This window comes from Scomber japonicus, chromosome 6 (assembly GCF_027409825.1).
Source record: "Scomber japonicus isolate fScoJap1 chromosome 6, fScoJap1.pri, whole genome shotgun sequence".
In the NCBI taxonomy this organism is placed as follows: Eukaryota; Metazoa; Chordata; class Actinopteri; order Scombriformes; family Scombridae; genus Scomber; species Scomber japonicus.
Window position 1 is genome coordinate 28,773,711 of NC_070583.1, and position 15,700 is coordinate 28,789,410.

At 38.9% G+C, this 15,700-nt stretch overlaps 1 protein-coding gene across 1 annotated transcript in view; it reads right to left on the reverse strand.

Annotated features, from left to right (window-relative positions):
* Positions 1 to 898: 898 nt before the first annotated feature.
* The window catches only part of mcamb (melanoma cell adhesion molecule b), a 39,016-nt gene continuing 24,214 nt past the window's right edge, over positions 899 to 15,700 (reverse strand). The window contains exons 2-17 of the mRNA XM_053320763.1: positions 10,444 to 10,568; positions 10,118 to 10,349; positions 9,786 to 9,856; positions 9,600 to 9,687; positions 9,311 to 9,490; positions 8,807 to 8,934; positions 8,528 to 8,657; positions 8,285 to 8,400; positions 7,296 to 7,437; positions 7,016 to 7,143; positions 6,029 to 6,173; positions 5,598 to 5,681; positions 4,487 to 4,528; positions 3,939 to 4,062; positions 2,876 to 2,987; positions 899 to 2,676 (exon numbers count right to left, since the gene is read on the reverse strand). Of these exons, the coding sequence (XP_053176738.1) occupies positions 2,647 to 2,676; positions 2,876 to 2,987; positions 3,939 to 4,062; positions 4,487 to 4,528; positions 5,598 to 5,681; positions 6,029 to 6,173; positions 7,016 to 7,143; positions 7,296 to 7,437; positions 8,285 to 8,400; positions 8,528 to 8,657; positions 8,807 to 8,934; positions 9,311 to 9,490; positions 9,600 to 9,687; positions 9,786 to 9,856; positions 10,118 to 10,349; positions 10,444 to 10,568 (1,877 nt within the window). The 3' untranslated portion in view covers positions 899 to 2,646. The remainder of the gene's footprint in view (positions 2,677 to 2,875; positions 2,988 to 3,938; positions 4,063 to 4,486; positions 4,529 to 5,597; positions 5,682 to 6,028; positions 6,174 to 7,015; positions 7,144 to 7,295; positions 7,438 to 8,284; positions 8,401 to 8,527; positions 8,658 to 8,806; positions 8,935 to 9,310; positions 9,491 to 9,599; positions 9,688 to 9,785; positions 9,857 to 10,117; positions 10,350 to 10,443; positions 10,569 to 15,700) is intronic.

Here is a 15,700-nt window from a genome sequence, read left to right on the forward strand (position 1 = left end):
AAGCCATCATGTGTCTCTTTTCTACAAAAATGCTCAAAAATGTTTGATTGCTTTTTATGCAAATAATAAATATTGGTATACTGAAGCCATTTAGTATTTTTCAATGACCTGTTCACTGTTCATTTGTAAAGTGTAAAGTACAGTGACACATTTTTACTGTGCAGCATTCAAGTACTCACATTTAATTTTTTTTTTTTTTAATGCACTGATTTGAAAGCTTTTATCATCAAAAAGAAAGGTCACAAACAGTACATTTACTTTTAATACCAAGTATATTTTGCTGTGAATACTTCCATGTAGTAGTTTTGATTGCAGGAGTTTAAAAAAAAACTACCTCATCATGGTTTTGATCATCAGTGACTGAACAAGATGAGAAACTGAACGGGACTACAGGTGAATAGGAAGGTGGATGACTGGAAAAAACTCAGGGTTTTGAAGATGATGCAACAAAATGTGCTTAACAATGCAATACAGCATATATAAAGTAAACAAAGAGTTGTGCTAAACAAATGGGTGATCAGAACAGCAGACAAGTTCAATACTTCAGTGCCATGTTCTGTTTCTTGCAGGTCTAGTAATGCATTTGCTAATAGATTTAAAAACCCAAATCAGATTGGACAGCCTGCCAACCAGATCAAATCATCATATCTGAGCCATTTTTAAAACTAACCTAATAAACTCTCGGTACAAGAGACTGTGAAAAAAGTGATGGCTATAACATCATTTATATTAGAAGTTCCACAATAATAATAGGTTGAATTAGGTCATGTAAATGTGTTTGTTCTGTTAGAGAAATTTAAAAGCAAAATGCAGAGTCTGGACAAGCTGATGGTTTTTCCTTTGGGGCTCACTGTATACACATTTCTTAATAGAAACAATGAAGTTATATTCATTTAACAGTCAATCTTTATTTGGTATAATTTTCAAAAACTGCAAACAATGAATTTGTTGGTACACTGGATTGATTTGAATGTCTTCAATGATTTTAATTTACATTTTACAACTCTAAGGCATTAAAAGGCATTTCATAGATTTCAAAATTCCAAAATCACTGGGTCAAAAACAGAAACATACAGACTAACAAAGGTAGGCAGGGTCAGTGAGACAGCTGCACAGAACAGCTGGATTGTTGATTGTCTTCAAATGTCATTTGCATATGTGGAGTCACATTCATACTCCTCCCTTGGTCATGTCGCCATGTGACTGGTTGTCATGAAAATCATTTGTATTGAAGATAAGGAATGGGTGTCATGTCTGAGGGGGGCTCGGTGAGACTCAACAGATTATTTCAAATAAATATGAACTCAACACATGAATTAATGCATTCAACAGAGATGCGTCTGCCTTATATGGAGGGCGACTTCATGCCGTGAACCATATCTACCATGGACCAATCTGTTCTACCCCCATCCTTCTAAAAAAAAATAAAGAAAAGAAATAAAACTGGCTAACAGTTCATCCATAAACACTTACATTAAACCGACAACAAAAGACAGTTTCACATTAGAAACGCAACACTGCATGAAGAATAAGCATGAAAAATCAGTGCACTGAACATTAAATATAATATAACTACTGTTTGTAGTCAACAGTACAAAATGTGGACTTTGCTGATATTTCTGTAGAGCTTTGAACATGATTTCTAAGGTTTAACTTTTTACTGTTGGCAATGCTTGAACTCAAACACACAAAAAAAAACATCAAAAACGAAAACTAAAGAAAAAACCCTTCATGTCAAACAGATTATTAACCCGTCCTGCAAAAATATCTTCTTTAATAAACACAAACTGGGGAGCGTAAAGATGGAAGTGTTAGCTGTTGAGTGAGAGGGAGAAAAAAAAATGGCAAATGTGAATGCTGTGTGATTAAATGACCCAAAAGTTAAAGCTCAGAGGCAAAAAGGTGGGTGAAGGCAAGGCTGGAACTGGCTGTAGGGAGAAGTATCTGTGTACCCCCAAAAAATTTCAGTGTACAGACTTCAGCAAAACAGGAAACATGGACAAAAATATATTTTTTAAAAACAAAACAAAACATAAAAACAAGATGGCTTAAACTACCTACGTTCTCCTTGCTCTCCATCAAGAGAGGCCAGGAAAGAATAAAACACTATCTGGTCATTTTAATTTTTGGTTGATTTTTTTTTTCTTCTATCATGTTATTTTAAATAAAGAAATATATACATAGATTATAATATGTACATTTGATAAAAAGCGGTTTCAGGCTGCTCTTCAGTGATTGCTTGAGGTGATGCTTAGTCGGATATAAAAAAAAAACGTCCCTGGTCAACGTTGTGCTCTAAATATAGTTCTACGGATGATCAGCAGTACACAAAGTTCATAGTAATGAGAGGTACAGTTCTTTAAAAGGTGGAAGATTAATTAGCTAGAGTTATGTCAAATCGCTTCTTCTTCTTAAAGCTCTAGTTCCATTCCAACAAAAAATGTGCCGGGATAGCAGAGAAAGCAAGAGGCTGCAGCTTGGAACGATTTTGAGTCTCAGTGGTCCATCATGATGTCGACTGACTGACAGACAACCGAGCTATTCCTTGACATAACTCTAAAATAAGGAGATCTGGTGGAAAGTGGAAGGCATCGGCGGGGTCTGAGTGGGAAGAACAGGAGCAGCTGTCTATCTGCAGTCACCTCCTCACTTCTGCACGTCCAGGTACTCACCGCTCTTTACTCCAGAGGGGAAACACAAGCAGAGAGAGAGGGAGAGAGAGAGAGAGCGAGAGAGAGGGAGAGAGAGTGCGAGAGAGAGAGAGAGAGAGAGAGAGGATGTGTAAATAAGTTAATGGTGTAATCAGATCAGCAGAAAAACAGCATTGTCTCAGGTCACATGTAGTTCAACCAGCAGTTACAGGGTAGATATTTACCTGGTCGCTCGTAGGTTGTTTTTCTCCATTGACCCCAAGGAGCACAGCTTCCTCCGTGTTGTCGCTCTTCATTTCTACCACAATGTTATCTTTGTTGGATTTCTCTTTGGTGCTGTAAGACCACACACATGGAGAAGAGATGTTTTTGTTACAACTTATCATATTTTAACCACGTTCAACTTGAACTTTTCCCCAAAGTTTTTCTTGCCCCTCTCCCATGTAGAAATGATGCTAAATCAAAGTTTAATTGTCCATTCATATCATTATAACATTAATCACAGTATATTATCATGTCCACTGCAATGGATGTTTTGAATCTGGTGATGTAGAATTAAGCTGTTTAGTCGCTGTTGATTTTACAGCTGATTAAAGGCTAGTTACGATCCTGTTAACTCATCTAATTTGAATAATACCTTAATATAAGCTAAAATAACTTAGAGTTAGAAAAAAGTTTTGAATTGTAGTAACGTATTAACCATCAAAATAATAGTCATATCCAGACCTCATAGTCTGAATTTATTTTCATTTTTCTTAATTTTGAAAAATGATATGATGACTTTTTTAGAAAATTCTATTTAAGACGTAAAAAACCTCATTAAGATAAAAAAAATATCCTTTTAAGAGTGTCCTGACCAAGATTGGAAGCAATAAAAGATATACAGCACAAAAAAGATAACACAAGCATGCATCAGGGTTAAAATACTGCAGTGTGTAAATCTGGTGCAGCATGCATAAAACCTCTTTTAACTAATTTTGAGAACTATTAATAAGTAAGAGTCCTGGGAACACTTTTGTTGTATGAATGACTTTATAGATAAATGTAACCCAGTGCTTTAATCTATGGCAGGTTAAATTAGACCAGCTGAGTAATTATTCAATTCATACTATAACCACCTTGATTTAGTGAGGTAACCAAAGTCACCAAGGTCTTGACAGTTATTGCTTTGTTAGAGTATATTTAGTTAGAAAACATTGCATTTTTATTGGCTGAGACCACTAAATATTTGTCTGGGTGTTAAGGGGTTAAAACACATCACATCTTTGCGCTCCAACGTAAACTTACAGGTCTTGCTTGCCAGATCGGCCACAGATCTTGCCCTTTTTGTAGAGGTAGTAGAGCACGCTCCCCAAGACGGCCAGCAGCAGGATGCAGATAATGATGACTGCAATGATAACACCACTGCCCTCTGGTGGAGAAGAAGGACAAAAACAACCACAGAGTTACAAAGAGTGTGGCTAGATTATGAATGAGAGAGATGGTGGCATGAGGCAAGAGTATCGGATACAGGATTGCAGCATTGTGTGTGTAGGTAGATAGCATTTTATGGTGCATCTAAACATAGTGCAGCAGTAGCAGGTGACCTAAATCTGGCAACCTAAAGAGAGGAAGGTGCAAAGTCATTCAGGAGGTGTAGGAGGAGAGGTGCGCTTATACAACAGCATGACAACATGCACAGGAAGAGGTGAAAATGATGAACAAGTGAGTGATCATTTGATGTTTTTTTGTTCATCAGGAGAGCAGGAAGGTCTGATGAATGCTGGGAGGCGAGAGAGGGAGGTGCTGCGGAGGAGCCTTTGAGATGGAGAGGTGAGGGAACGTATCATACAAACCTTTCTTGATTCTCTTTGGTGGGATAGCTGTTTCTGGTTTGACTGAGAAAAACCACATGAGCACAATTATCAGTGGACGTATTGAAAAAGTCATATCAGCAGGCCTGACACACACACACACACACACACACACACACACACACACACACACACACACACACACACACATACAGCAGTGGCCAAAACTGAATACAAGAGAGCAACTTATCAGAGATTTAAAGCTAAACATTTTGTCTGATAAGCTGACCGTGTACAGTAGCACGACGGTCATTTCCCAGAGCAGCAGGGCCAAGCAGCCCTGTTTAATCTCATTTATGCGGCACTTTGCGAGAAACAACAACCCAGAACAGTTTTCCTCTGAGGGGCTGGAAATTTCCTGGCATGACGTACAAGAGAGTGGGGAAAAGGAGAGAGAGAGAAAACACAAGGCAGCACCCGTAATGGGAGTCAGGAGACTCGCTCTGAGTGCATTTAAAGCATCAGCTGCTTTCTACAGTCACCCATTGATGCGTTTGTGTGTGTGTGTGTGTGTGTGTGTGTGTGTGTGTGTACTGTAAATGTATCTGCATGCCTTAATGCTAACTTAAACACACTACTTCATGCTTACAACACTCTCATTCTCATCTTATTTATTTTCTAGGATTGAGAACCTGAGCTTTCTAGTTTAAAAGATTTACCAAATTTAAATTCAAAAACCCCCAAATGAGTAGATGAAGATGAATTGCATATTAATTTCACAGCGGAAAACAAGAGCCAAGCCAACAAATTAGTCAACAATAACAAACCTCATAATAAAACTATAAATACCGGGGGTAGAAACCACAGAGTTTTTATTCAGGGCAATCACTAACAAACACAGCGCTGTAATGACCTCTCAGTCATGCCACCGTGGTAATTATTCAGGTGCTCTCTAGTTTTCCTTTCTCCCTCTCATTCTTTCTGTCTGACTCACAGAAAATCAGCACAGTAAACCTGAACATGCAGACAATAACCTTCATTACTTCACTAAAAGGAACAGTTCCGAAATTTCATCTGATATTGTCATTTGAAACTTTTTGTAGCTGATTTGACCCGAGAGGTGCGAGGCAGGGCAGAGTGACTGTAGTCTTACCTGTGGCAGAGGAAATGGTAGTGGTAGTGCTACTAATGGTGGTGGGGGAGGTGGTGGTGGTGGCTGATGTGGTGGTGTGTGTAGCTGAAAACAGGTAGAGGCACAGAAGGGAGGACACTCCCTGTTAACACACTGGGGGGGAGGGGGAGGGGTGCACATTTGACAGCCACGCAGCTTCATAGCGTCTCATCCGAAACAACAACAACAACAACAACAACAACAACAACAGCACAGATTGAAATGGTGGAGAATCACAGGCAACACATTTACAGCAACATGGCAGAGCTTGATGCCGTCAGATGAAGTAAAAATAAGCGAACGAGTGACAGAGACAAGAGGGAGAGGAACAAAAGGAAAGGGGGACAACAGATAGAGTTGTACACATATATAGACACAAAAATGAGAGACAGGAAACAGAAGCAGGAACCCACTGGCTTTGATGTTGAAGGTCACCATGTCAGTGCCGTACGCGTTGGAGGCATTGCAAAAGACCATGACGTCAGAGGTCACCTTAAAACTGGTCACACTGAGGAGGACGCCATCTTTGGTTTCTTCTTGGGAAGCCGTCTTGAGGACCTGGCAGATAGACGCAGGGATAAAGATACAAAATGAAAAGTCCATTTTCCTTTTGTTCTGCCCGCGTCTGATTTGAAGAGTTGAGTGCAGTTCTGACTGAATACTGTGACATACTGTGAAAGATTCATCATTGTCAACTCATCTGTAAATGATCTTTTTCATTAATTGAAAATCCCTGTTATAATATCGTATTTATATAATTTATAATCTTCAAATCCAAAAGTCCGAAACCCAAAGATATGGAGTTCACTAACCTGTATGACACAAAAAAAGCCTTAAATTCTCATATTTAAGAAGCTGCATCAGCAAGTTTGTTTTGAAAATTACTAAAGTGATATTAATATTATTATTATTATTATTATATATTATTATTATTATTAATAAAAAGCTGTAGATAATTGTTGAAGCTATACAGGTATCATTAGTTGACAGTCAGCTTACAGTGCCAATCAAGTTGTTTTTTTAAACACAGGAAGAAAATTCACCAGATTTTTAAGAAATCTTTGAATTAAAATGTTCTATGTGGTTGAATTACTATAGTTACAATAAATATCACAAGGCCAAAATACATCACAGCCTGCTTTGAATGATGAAATGTCTGTCAACAAGTACATCCCCAATATTCAATGTATAATTTTCTGTGTAAAGTTAAATAAGATGTTTTTTGTGTAGTGTTGTTGAACAGTGTAGATCATATACTGTATATCTGTGTGATCCATCAAACATTTAGTCTGTAGGATTGAAGAAGTTCAACTCTAATCAAGTGAGTACACATTTGAAAAAGACTTTTGTTGCAGCTGCAGCAGATTGAAGACCAGGAGGCTTCACTCTTCAGGCTTCACCTTTCCATCAGAGGTGGTCCACATGACAGTTGGAACAGGGAAACCTCTGGCTTTGCACTCCAGTTTGACTATATTCTCAAAAGTCTCCTCTATGTCCGTGCTGTCTGGCTTTGTGATCTCTGGTGGGCCTGCAAAGAGAAATAATAACCTGAAAAGTTCTACCATAACTAGAATAAATATAACTATTAAACTGGCAAAAAATGTAAAACGGGTTTGTTTGTTTTTTTAAAATAACTATTGAAAGTAATTTAATATTCAGGGTGTCTGTGACCAGACTTACTCTGGACATAAACTTCAAGCATCCCGCTGGTTTCCATTCCCTCAATCTCAGGGGCAGTCACCACACACTTATACATCCCTGCGGTGTCCACCGTTGCATCCTTAAGGTTCAAAGTGTTTCCCTTTGAAATCTCCTGTCCATCCTACACACACGAGGACACAGCGAACAAAGTTAACACATATATCAGTATGCACCTGAAGATATGAGGCAGCTGTTGCCAGCGTGCTAGTTGTACACATAGTTCTATTGACATTTCTACAAGCACAAACTATTTCAACACAAAATCTGATGTTGTAATTTAACTGCATGAAAAATCAACAATGCAAAAACAATCATGAGACAACAATGTCCGACTTATTTCACTGCTGTATTTGTTTCACATCCCCTAAGAAATGATTCAGCTTTAAATTAAAATGCGAACTCTGACACTGAGATCAAAAGACACAATATCGGCGTTAAATAACCCAACCCACTAGACATGGGGCATCAGAAAGAAATCGCTTTAGACACATTTGACAACCTCTTTGATGTCTTTCATGACGTTGACCCATAACACTGTTCTGTGTACAATTGTAAACAACTGGCAATGCAAAACAGGAATATGCTTTTTTTTTTTGTAATTGAACCTGTAACTGTGTAATTATCCCTTTTCGGTCAGCAGCATGGGCACAACATCAACAAAATATACTGTAATTTCTGCTGATTGGGAAGTAAAGATAAGGCCAGCCATTACCATCAAGACTCACTTTCATTCTTAAATTTGTGCTTACATATGCGAGGATTCACTGTTAGTGCTGTCAGAAGGACAGAAAGCTATGAGCGAAAGTGCAATCTGCCATGTTTCTGCAAAGTTACAGCTGATTCTGAAACATCTGACACATCAAGCATGTCCAAAGACAAAAATACTGTGCAGCCTGATCCCAGCATGAATCTGTTTCGTGTGTGTGTGTGTGTGTGTGTGTGTGTGCGTGTGTGTGCGTGTGTGTCACCTTGAACCAGGTTATCTGTGTCGTGAGAGAAGAAAGGGCATTGCAAGTAGCCATCATCTCTGCTCCTATGGCCAACTCAGCAGGGCCATCAGGTTTCACCACAGCAGGATCAAGATCTACACACAGAGCAGGGGGACAGAGAGAGAGAGAGTCAAGAGGCGAAAATTCAAAGCAGGGATATGCAGTCATATTGAGAACAAAATATCTTTTTTGTTGCGCTCATTCATCATGTGGACCCCTTACAGTTAACAAACACATTGACAGTCCCGGTCATCTCCTCATAGGTGTCCGTATCCAGAGAGCTACATTCATAAGCTCCACTTTGTTGACGAGTCACATTTTCCAGTACCCAAGTGGAGTCTGAATGTTCCTCCTAAAAGAGCCCAAAGTAATCTGATCAACACATATACATATGTTTTTGAACTTTTAAGCCAACATGAACAAGAAATCCATGAAGTGCTCAGAGTATCATGTTTGGGAGTATCATGTGTTGCTTGAATGATGAGGGTTGATTTTTCTTACATCTTTGTTCTTGATAGTATAGCTGGATGGCATATTGCCGTCGCCACTGCAGTGAAGCTCGACCGAGTCCCCCTCCTTGATTTTGCCCTTTGGTGACTCCACCCACACATTGACGGAAGTGGAGGGGTCTGAGACAGAGAGAGGAACTCAGGATTAGACTACAAACCTGAACTGTAAATTATAGAAGCTTTTTATGATATGATGAAAAGTGTCTATTTGTTTTATTTTGCCCTGACCAATAAGTAGCAAGTGTCATATCAGTCCCTCAGACACATTCTTATTAGTCTGTAGTAGCAATGATATTAACGTTTTTCACAACAATTGAAGGAATATGCTGATTCAAGAGTCATTTCTGTAAAGTGACTCATAAAAGAACCTCCACTCCTGTAAGACTTTCTGGCTTAGAGATAATTTCCCCATCTGTAATCCCACTTACAAAGTTCTGATTGGTAGTTTGTTTTTACTCTTTATATTGTCTCTGTAATTTTAATGTGTGAAACTCACAATATACAGTGATAGTAAAATTTTTGGACTCGAACATCCTGGTTTCTGCAGGAACAAAAAAGGAGACATCGCAGTATAATGTAGCATCTTTGTCCTCCTTGGTCACCTTCAGGCTCAGCACACTCTTCACTGAATAAAGACCGCTGGATTCAACAGTGACTGTGGGCAACACAGCTACCACTGGGAGAGACAAGAAGGAAAAGAAATGATAAAAAAAATATGTTAAACCACATTACGCTCAAACTAAAACAGTGTAGCAGTTTTAGATGTTGATGTGATTCCGTCTCACCATCAGGAACATTGTACTGTGGAATGCCGTTTTTGTACCAGGTGATATTCGGCCTGGGAAAGCCATTTTTGACTTCGCAAGTCGCAATCTGTAGAAGAGGAGAAATAACAACAGAAGTTTTAGGTTTAGCTTAACAGTGATTTCATCATGATATACTGAAATGTTCATGATTCAAGCCTTGTTTACCTTGGATGGGAATTCTTCATTGATTGAGATCCCTTTTCCAACAGCCTCAATGGTTGGAGGCTCGGGTATTACTGCACAGGAATTAAAATCATTGACATGAGCTGAAAATTTGCAAATTGAATGCAAGATTTTTTTAAAGGTTGAAATGAAGAGAAAGAGGCAAAAATTACTGAAATCTTAAGTGGTGAAGCTATTTGAATTTTCCATTGAATGTGCTGTGGTCTGTGAGTTTCTGGGGCCACTCAGACAAAATTTAACATTTCATCAGTTGCCAGTTTCTCACCAGTTAATCAATCATTAGATAAAACACACCATGTCAGGCTGAATCTTACCAAACACCTTCAGCTTCGTAAGTCCCTCCCCTTTCCCGTCTGTGAGACTTTTGATTTGACAGATAAAATCCAGTTCATCGTCCAGCTGCACGTCCCTGATGGTCAACACCACCTGTCCAGTGGCTCCGTTCCCCTCCACACTGATCCGATCTGTGAAGCGTGTGTGTCGGTCTATTTCATTTGTGGTACTGTCCTGATAGTAGATCCTCTGCCTCTCAACCCCCCGTATCACCTTAAGGTTCAACACACATCAAACATTATATGCATAGAAACATAATATCTATGTGTGTTTATATGCTTATGTGTGAGGATGAAAGTGAACTCACGTAGGACCACTGTATTGTCAATCCACCAACGCCATCATCCGATTGGAACATGCAGGTGATCTGAGCTGTTTGTCCCCTGAAAACCTCCACTCTGTCCTCCATGCTCACCTCCACAGCAGCCCATGCTGAGACAATGACAGAATATGCTCAACATATTTCAGTGTATTAAGATTAGCCTCGTATATGCACAAAATGGAATTAATTTCAAAGGGAGTTTAAAATATACCACAAATATATCATATTATTATTATGTAATATATTTCATTCAAGAAAGGTTTTTGCAGCTACATCATGAATGCGTCTATTTACTAGCTTCCAAGCAGCAAGGACAGACAGTGTTTTGTTAGCAGTGGTTATGAAGAATAAGGACCCGCATTATTTAACATCTGAACTAAACAATGTTGACAGTTTCAAGGCTGTTTAATATGATACAACTGACCAATTAGCTGTTTGTCTGGGAGCTCATTCAGTAAGCTGAGGCTCAACACAAGATGTGTCTATGTACAAGTCTAGAGCTGCCATGATGATTCAGGCACTTCTCAAGTAAATATTATTTGGTTTCAGCTGTTTCTCTGTCTTAAATATAGAATAGTACTGTAATATGAATATTGTTGAGTTTTGGACTGTTGGTCATGAAAAAAGGCATCACCTTAGACTAATAAATGTCATTTTTCTACATGTTCTGATATTTATAGACTAAAGAAGTAATTGAGACAGCAGATTGATTAATAATGAAAATAATAATTAATTGCAGCCATACACAAGTCAATACACAAGGACTTCCTGTTATGTCATAGAAAAGTGATATCAGTATTGTGTACGATACAGTTCTTTATCTATATAGACAAAGAAACCACTAAATTCATACTGGATTTGATGCAGAAGAAAATATATAAGCAAGCAATACTGACTTTTTGAGCAGATAAACTGATATACTGTAGCTACAAGAATCTGAATTATGTGGAAGAAGCACAACATATCTGCCTCTAAACCCTGTTGACACAAACTCAAAGGAGGCATGGAGAGAAAAAAAGAAGAGTAGAAAGTCATGGTGGGTCAGGGGGAAGCGAGAGATGCTATGACAGGAATGAGAAGCCCACCCATGTCCACATTAATGTGCTGCATTCCACTATGTCACCCTCTCACAGGAAGAAAGGCTCAATTTACAGGCAGCATAGTAGCCCCACTGTTTCTTCATGATCCGTCTCTGGGGAATGAGTGGTTTTCCCCTTCCAAGGTCTCCCGATGTGACGCATCTCACTAGTCCATAGGATGGGACCAGACCCCCAATTACACTTTACATCACAGGGTTTTAGTAGATGTACGAGATGCCAACCGCAGCTGTAGCCTGGAGGTAATGAGGCTGCCAGGTTTGATTTAGCCTTTCCAGAGCGTCTGTTCATTATGGTGGTTGGTGGTGGATGTAGCTTTAGAAAGAGATTTGAGTTTGTGTGAAGTGCTTCTCAACAGAATGTTATTGTGTTTGTTTGTGTCCTGCATTTTTTAATCTTGAGATCTCCTTTTTTTGGAATTAGCCATTAAGTGAACTCAGACCACAACATTTAGTCTCACATTTTATAAAACTAACACCAGAAACCACAAGCTTCAAAGCTCATTCTTGAGTTTGGCGACAATTGTTTGAACAAACGATTCACAGCTAAAAGTCTTCTTGCTAGCTTTTTCTGGAGCTTTTATATAAATCTTTTTTATTAGACTTTCCAATACATACATCCATAGTTAACATTTTCTGGAGCTTTTAACGGCATCTCACTGTCTCAGTTCCACAGTGAATCGAGTTTGCTCAGTTGTCATCGTGTGACTCAGGTTTGAACCTTTGCTCATCTGTGGAGGAAGACCATAAAATGTGATTGAAAGCTGAAACGGTTAGTTAGTCAACCTTAGGTAACAATATTTTTAACCGGTCTAAAAATTAGAGAAGCTCAAAGTGGAAAATATATCTGGCTACAACTTGCACTGTCCTCACTACCAACAGAGACTGTTTCTTAATGGCCAACCCAGCTCAAGGAGCAAGCTTTTGTAGATAAAAGCTCTCCCAACTAATTAATGTTTGTTTAAATGTTTTTAAAGGACATTTTAACTGGTATCAAAAGATACTTCATCTAGGAAAACTGTTTAGATGCCAAGTCTTAGGTAATTACTGTACAACCACCGCTGTCTGCTGATTAGTTTACTACCCAGATACATCTCTGCTTCCCTCCTGTCATTTCTTCCATCATCATTATCTGCATGGATAACAAATACTTACTGCATCTCTCTGAAACTAAATAGCTCATGACCTGCCTCAAATCCATTCTCATCCTCCCCTTTTCTCTCAAACTTTTTATTTTGTGTTCTTTACTCTACCCCACCTGCCTCTCCCTCTGCCGTGTGTTGCTGTTTACTGCTGGCTAATGGAGCTGGACGGATGTCTTCCTGTTAAAGAAATTCAATTAGTCTCTCCCACATAGACGTTTCCTGGCTATTAGCGATGGAAGGACAACGCTGACTCACTCAACAACATCCCATCCCCCTACCTGAGGACTTACCTATGGTAAGACGTGGGATTCAGGTATCCTGTTTGTGATAGTCATAAACTGTGGATATTTGTTTATCCATTCAGGTGTATCGATCTGTCAATCATATCTCATTAGTAATTTGACCAGTATTCATCTCCTCAGTGCATCAAAAAGAGAGGCAGGCACTCAAAGGCCTCAGATCGATCCTCTCTGATGATGATGAGGGTAGAGCAGGTATTGAACTCCATTCACATTGGATAATAGTCAAAATCAGTATGAGCGAAAAGAAACTGAGCATCCCTCTCTAACAACAGTGGGAAAGCTGGGCCTCTCAAGTTTTATGAGCGCCCGTCAGCAAACAGTATTCTTTCCCCTGAAGAGTGTGTGCTTGACCCTGGGACAACAATTTCACATGCTGAGTGTGTCATTTCCACTAGTGAGGGGAATGCACTCTGTCCACTATAGTAAACATATCTGCTGCTGCCCCTGAAAGGAGAGGAGATTTATCTTTAAAAAATGATAGCATTAAACACAATTCTCTTAAGCCTATACGATGACATCTTCAAATTTCTTCTGTTGTTCAACCAGCTGCAACAAATCCAAAAATATTCTGTTTACTTTCACATAAATCAAATACAAGCACTCATATTGCTGAGGGGTTGAGATGTTGAGTAATAGCAGAAACGTCCCTGGTTTGAATCTGGCCAAGATCTCTCTTTCCATAGTTGATGTCATCTCTTCACTATCAGTACCTAATAAAGTCAAACAATGCCCCAAAAAAAGGATTTTTAAAAGCAGCTAACTAAAAATAATAATAGTAAGTATTTGATAATCAAAATAGTCGCTGATTAATTTCCTCTTCTAGTGGATTAATCACCTGATAATTTTAGCTCTAATAAACATGAAATCTACAATCTTTCCACTTGATGTCAACACGCGGTCATGGAGGGTATGAATGTTTGCTTCCTACATCAAAGTAAAAAGAAAATACTCATTTCAAGAGAAGCTCTGTTTATATTCCCACACAGAAAACATTCCAGTTAAAGACGGATTTTTAGCTCTGATTTATAACGCTAATTGAGTCTGGGTCGCACGCATCCTGTACACACACATGGGGATATCCATGAGCATGTCAGCGCTGATAAATGAGCTTTAAAGAGCTCAAGCAAATGGTCAAGGCTGCAGGTGATCCCTCAACAAAAATAAACTTCTAGGGATCCCCCGAAAAAAAACACAGCCCATCCCTCTCAAAGATGGTGTATTGCATTCAAAAGTGCGACAAAATAGGTACATTTACAGATAAAGCTAAATAAGCCCCAAAATCACATTCCTTATAAAAGAGAGGAAATAGGATAAGATTATCTCAAGGGTGAAGTCGTATCAGACACATTGTGTATAATGACAAAAGGCTTTGGTTTCATTGTAGACATAACAATCACTTTCTGTCCAAGGAGAGCCATGATAACAACGCTTCCTGTCAGGTTTTTGTGCTTCTGTGGCTGCTTATCTTACTGTACAGTCTAAAATCTCTCTATTTCTACCTTTCACTGTAAGAAAATCTGCTACAGTACAAACATGGAGAAAAGCACCATCATGTGATCAACAGATGAGAATGGAGTTGTCTGCAAGATCTTAAATCAGAGTAATACTGTACATTTTTTAACATTTATAGTCTCAACATATATTTCAAGCAGCAGACACATCAAGCCTCCCTCTGACAGGTACAGTAGACAGATGAGACGTGGCACGCCGTTGTTCAAAGGATGGAATCTGTTTTGAGTTTCTAACCATGAAGGTTGACAGGCTGTAGTCAACCTGCCCTGCCTCCTTCTCTCCCTCCCTCCCTCCCTCCCTACCTCCCTCTCTCCCTCTGTCTGTTCTGGCAACCGGCCCAGACCACAGATGGCCATCGATGAAGGAGAAGAGAGTGCATCCACCTTCAACACATTAACTGGTATTCAAACCAGATAACCACTCTGTGCTGTTTTTGACACTGATCTAACTGGTGGCAGGATGATGGCTCAGGTGCACAACATAATATCACAAAGATTTCTGGAAATTTCATATTTGAACACCCATCCTCTCATAGTTTTAACATTGTTTTTGTTTTCTTTGTTTATCTTTTCTCTCTCTTGATATATTCCAGATAGAAATGTATTTATACTACAGACAACTGAAACCCATTGGCTGCACAGAAGATTCATTATAAAACCACCTGGCTGCAACAGCAGTGCTGTAAGTGTAAGAATTATGAACACTTAAGCAAAGATGTATTTTGTAATTACAGAACTGCTTCCACTGTGACATTAAAGGGTCATTTTCTGCTAATCAGTGTCAAAAAAGTCACATGAAATCTACTTTGATTTAATGTTATAAGGCAATAAAACATGACAGCTACCAAGGAGGGTGAAGATTTTTTGTAGGCAGTGTATGATGCTTTCTACCCTTTCCACTCCTGTGCCAAATAGTAACTGTAAACGAACCTACAATAAAAAAATGCAATACATTGTTAAAATCACATAAAAAGACCACCCATGTGCTACCACATTTTTCCTCCTTTGGTATAGAGCCAAATAAAGTGTGTGTGTCAGTTTCCTAAACTCATTTCATGCACACTCCCTATTTCTGATGTTGGCATTATATGAGGCAGGTTTTGGACACAGTATGGTAATCCAAACATACCAACACTTTACATCCTCAAAAGGCTGAAATTACATGTCATTACACCAATGGAAGGCTGA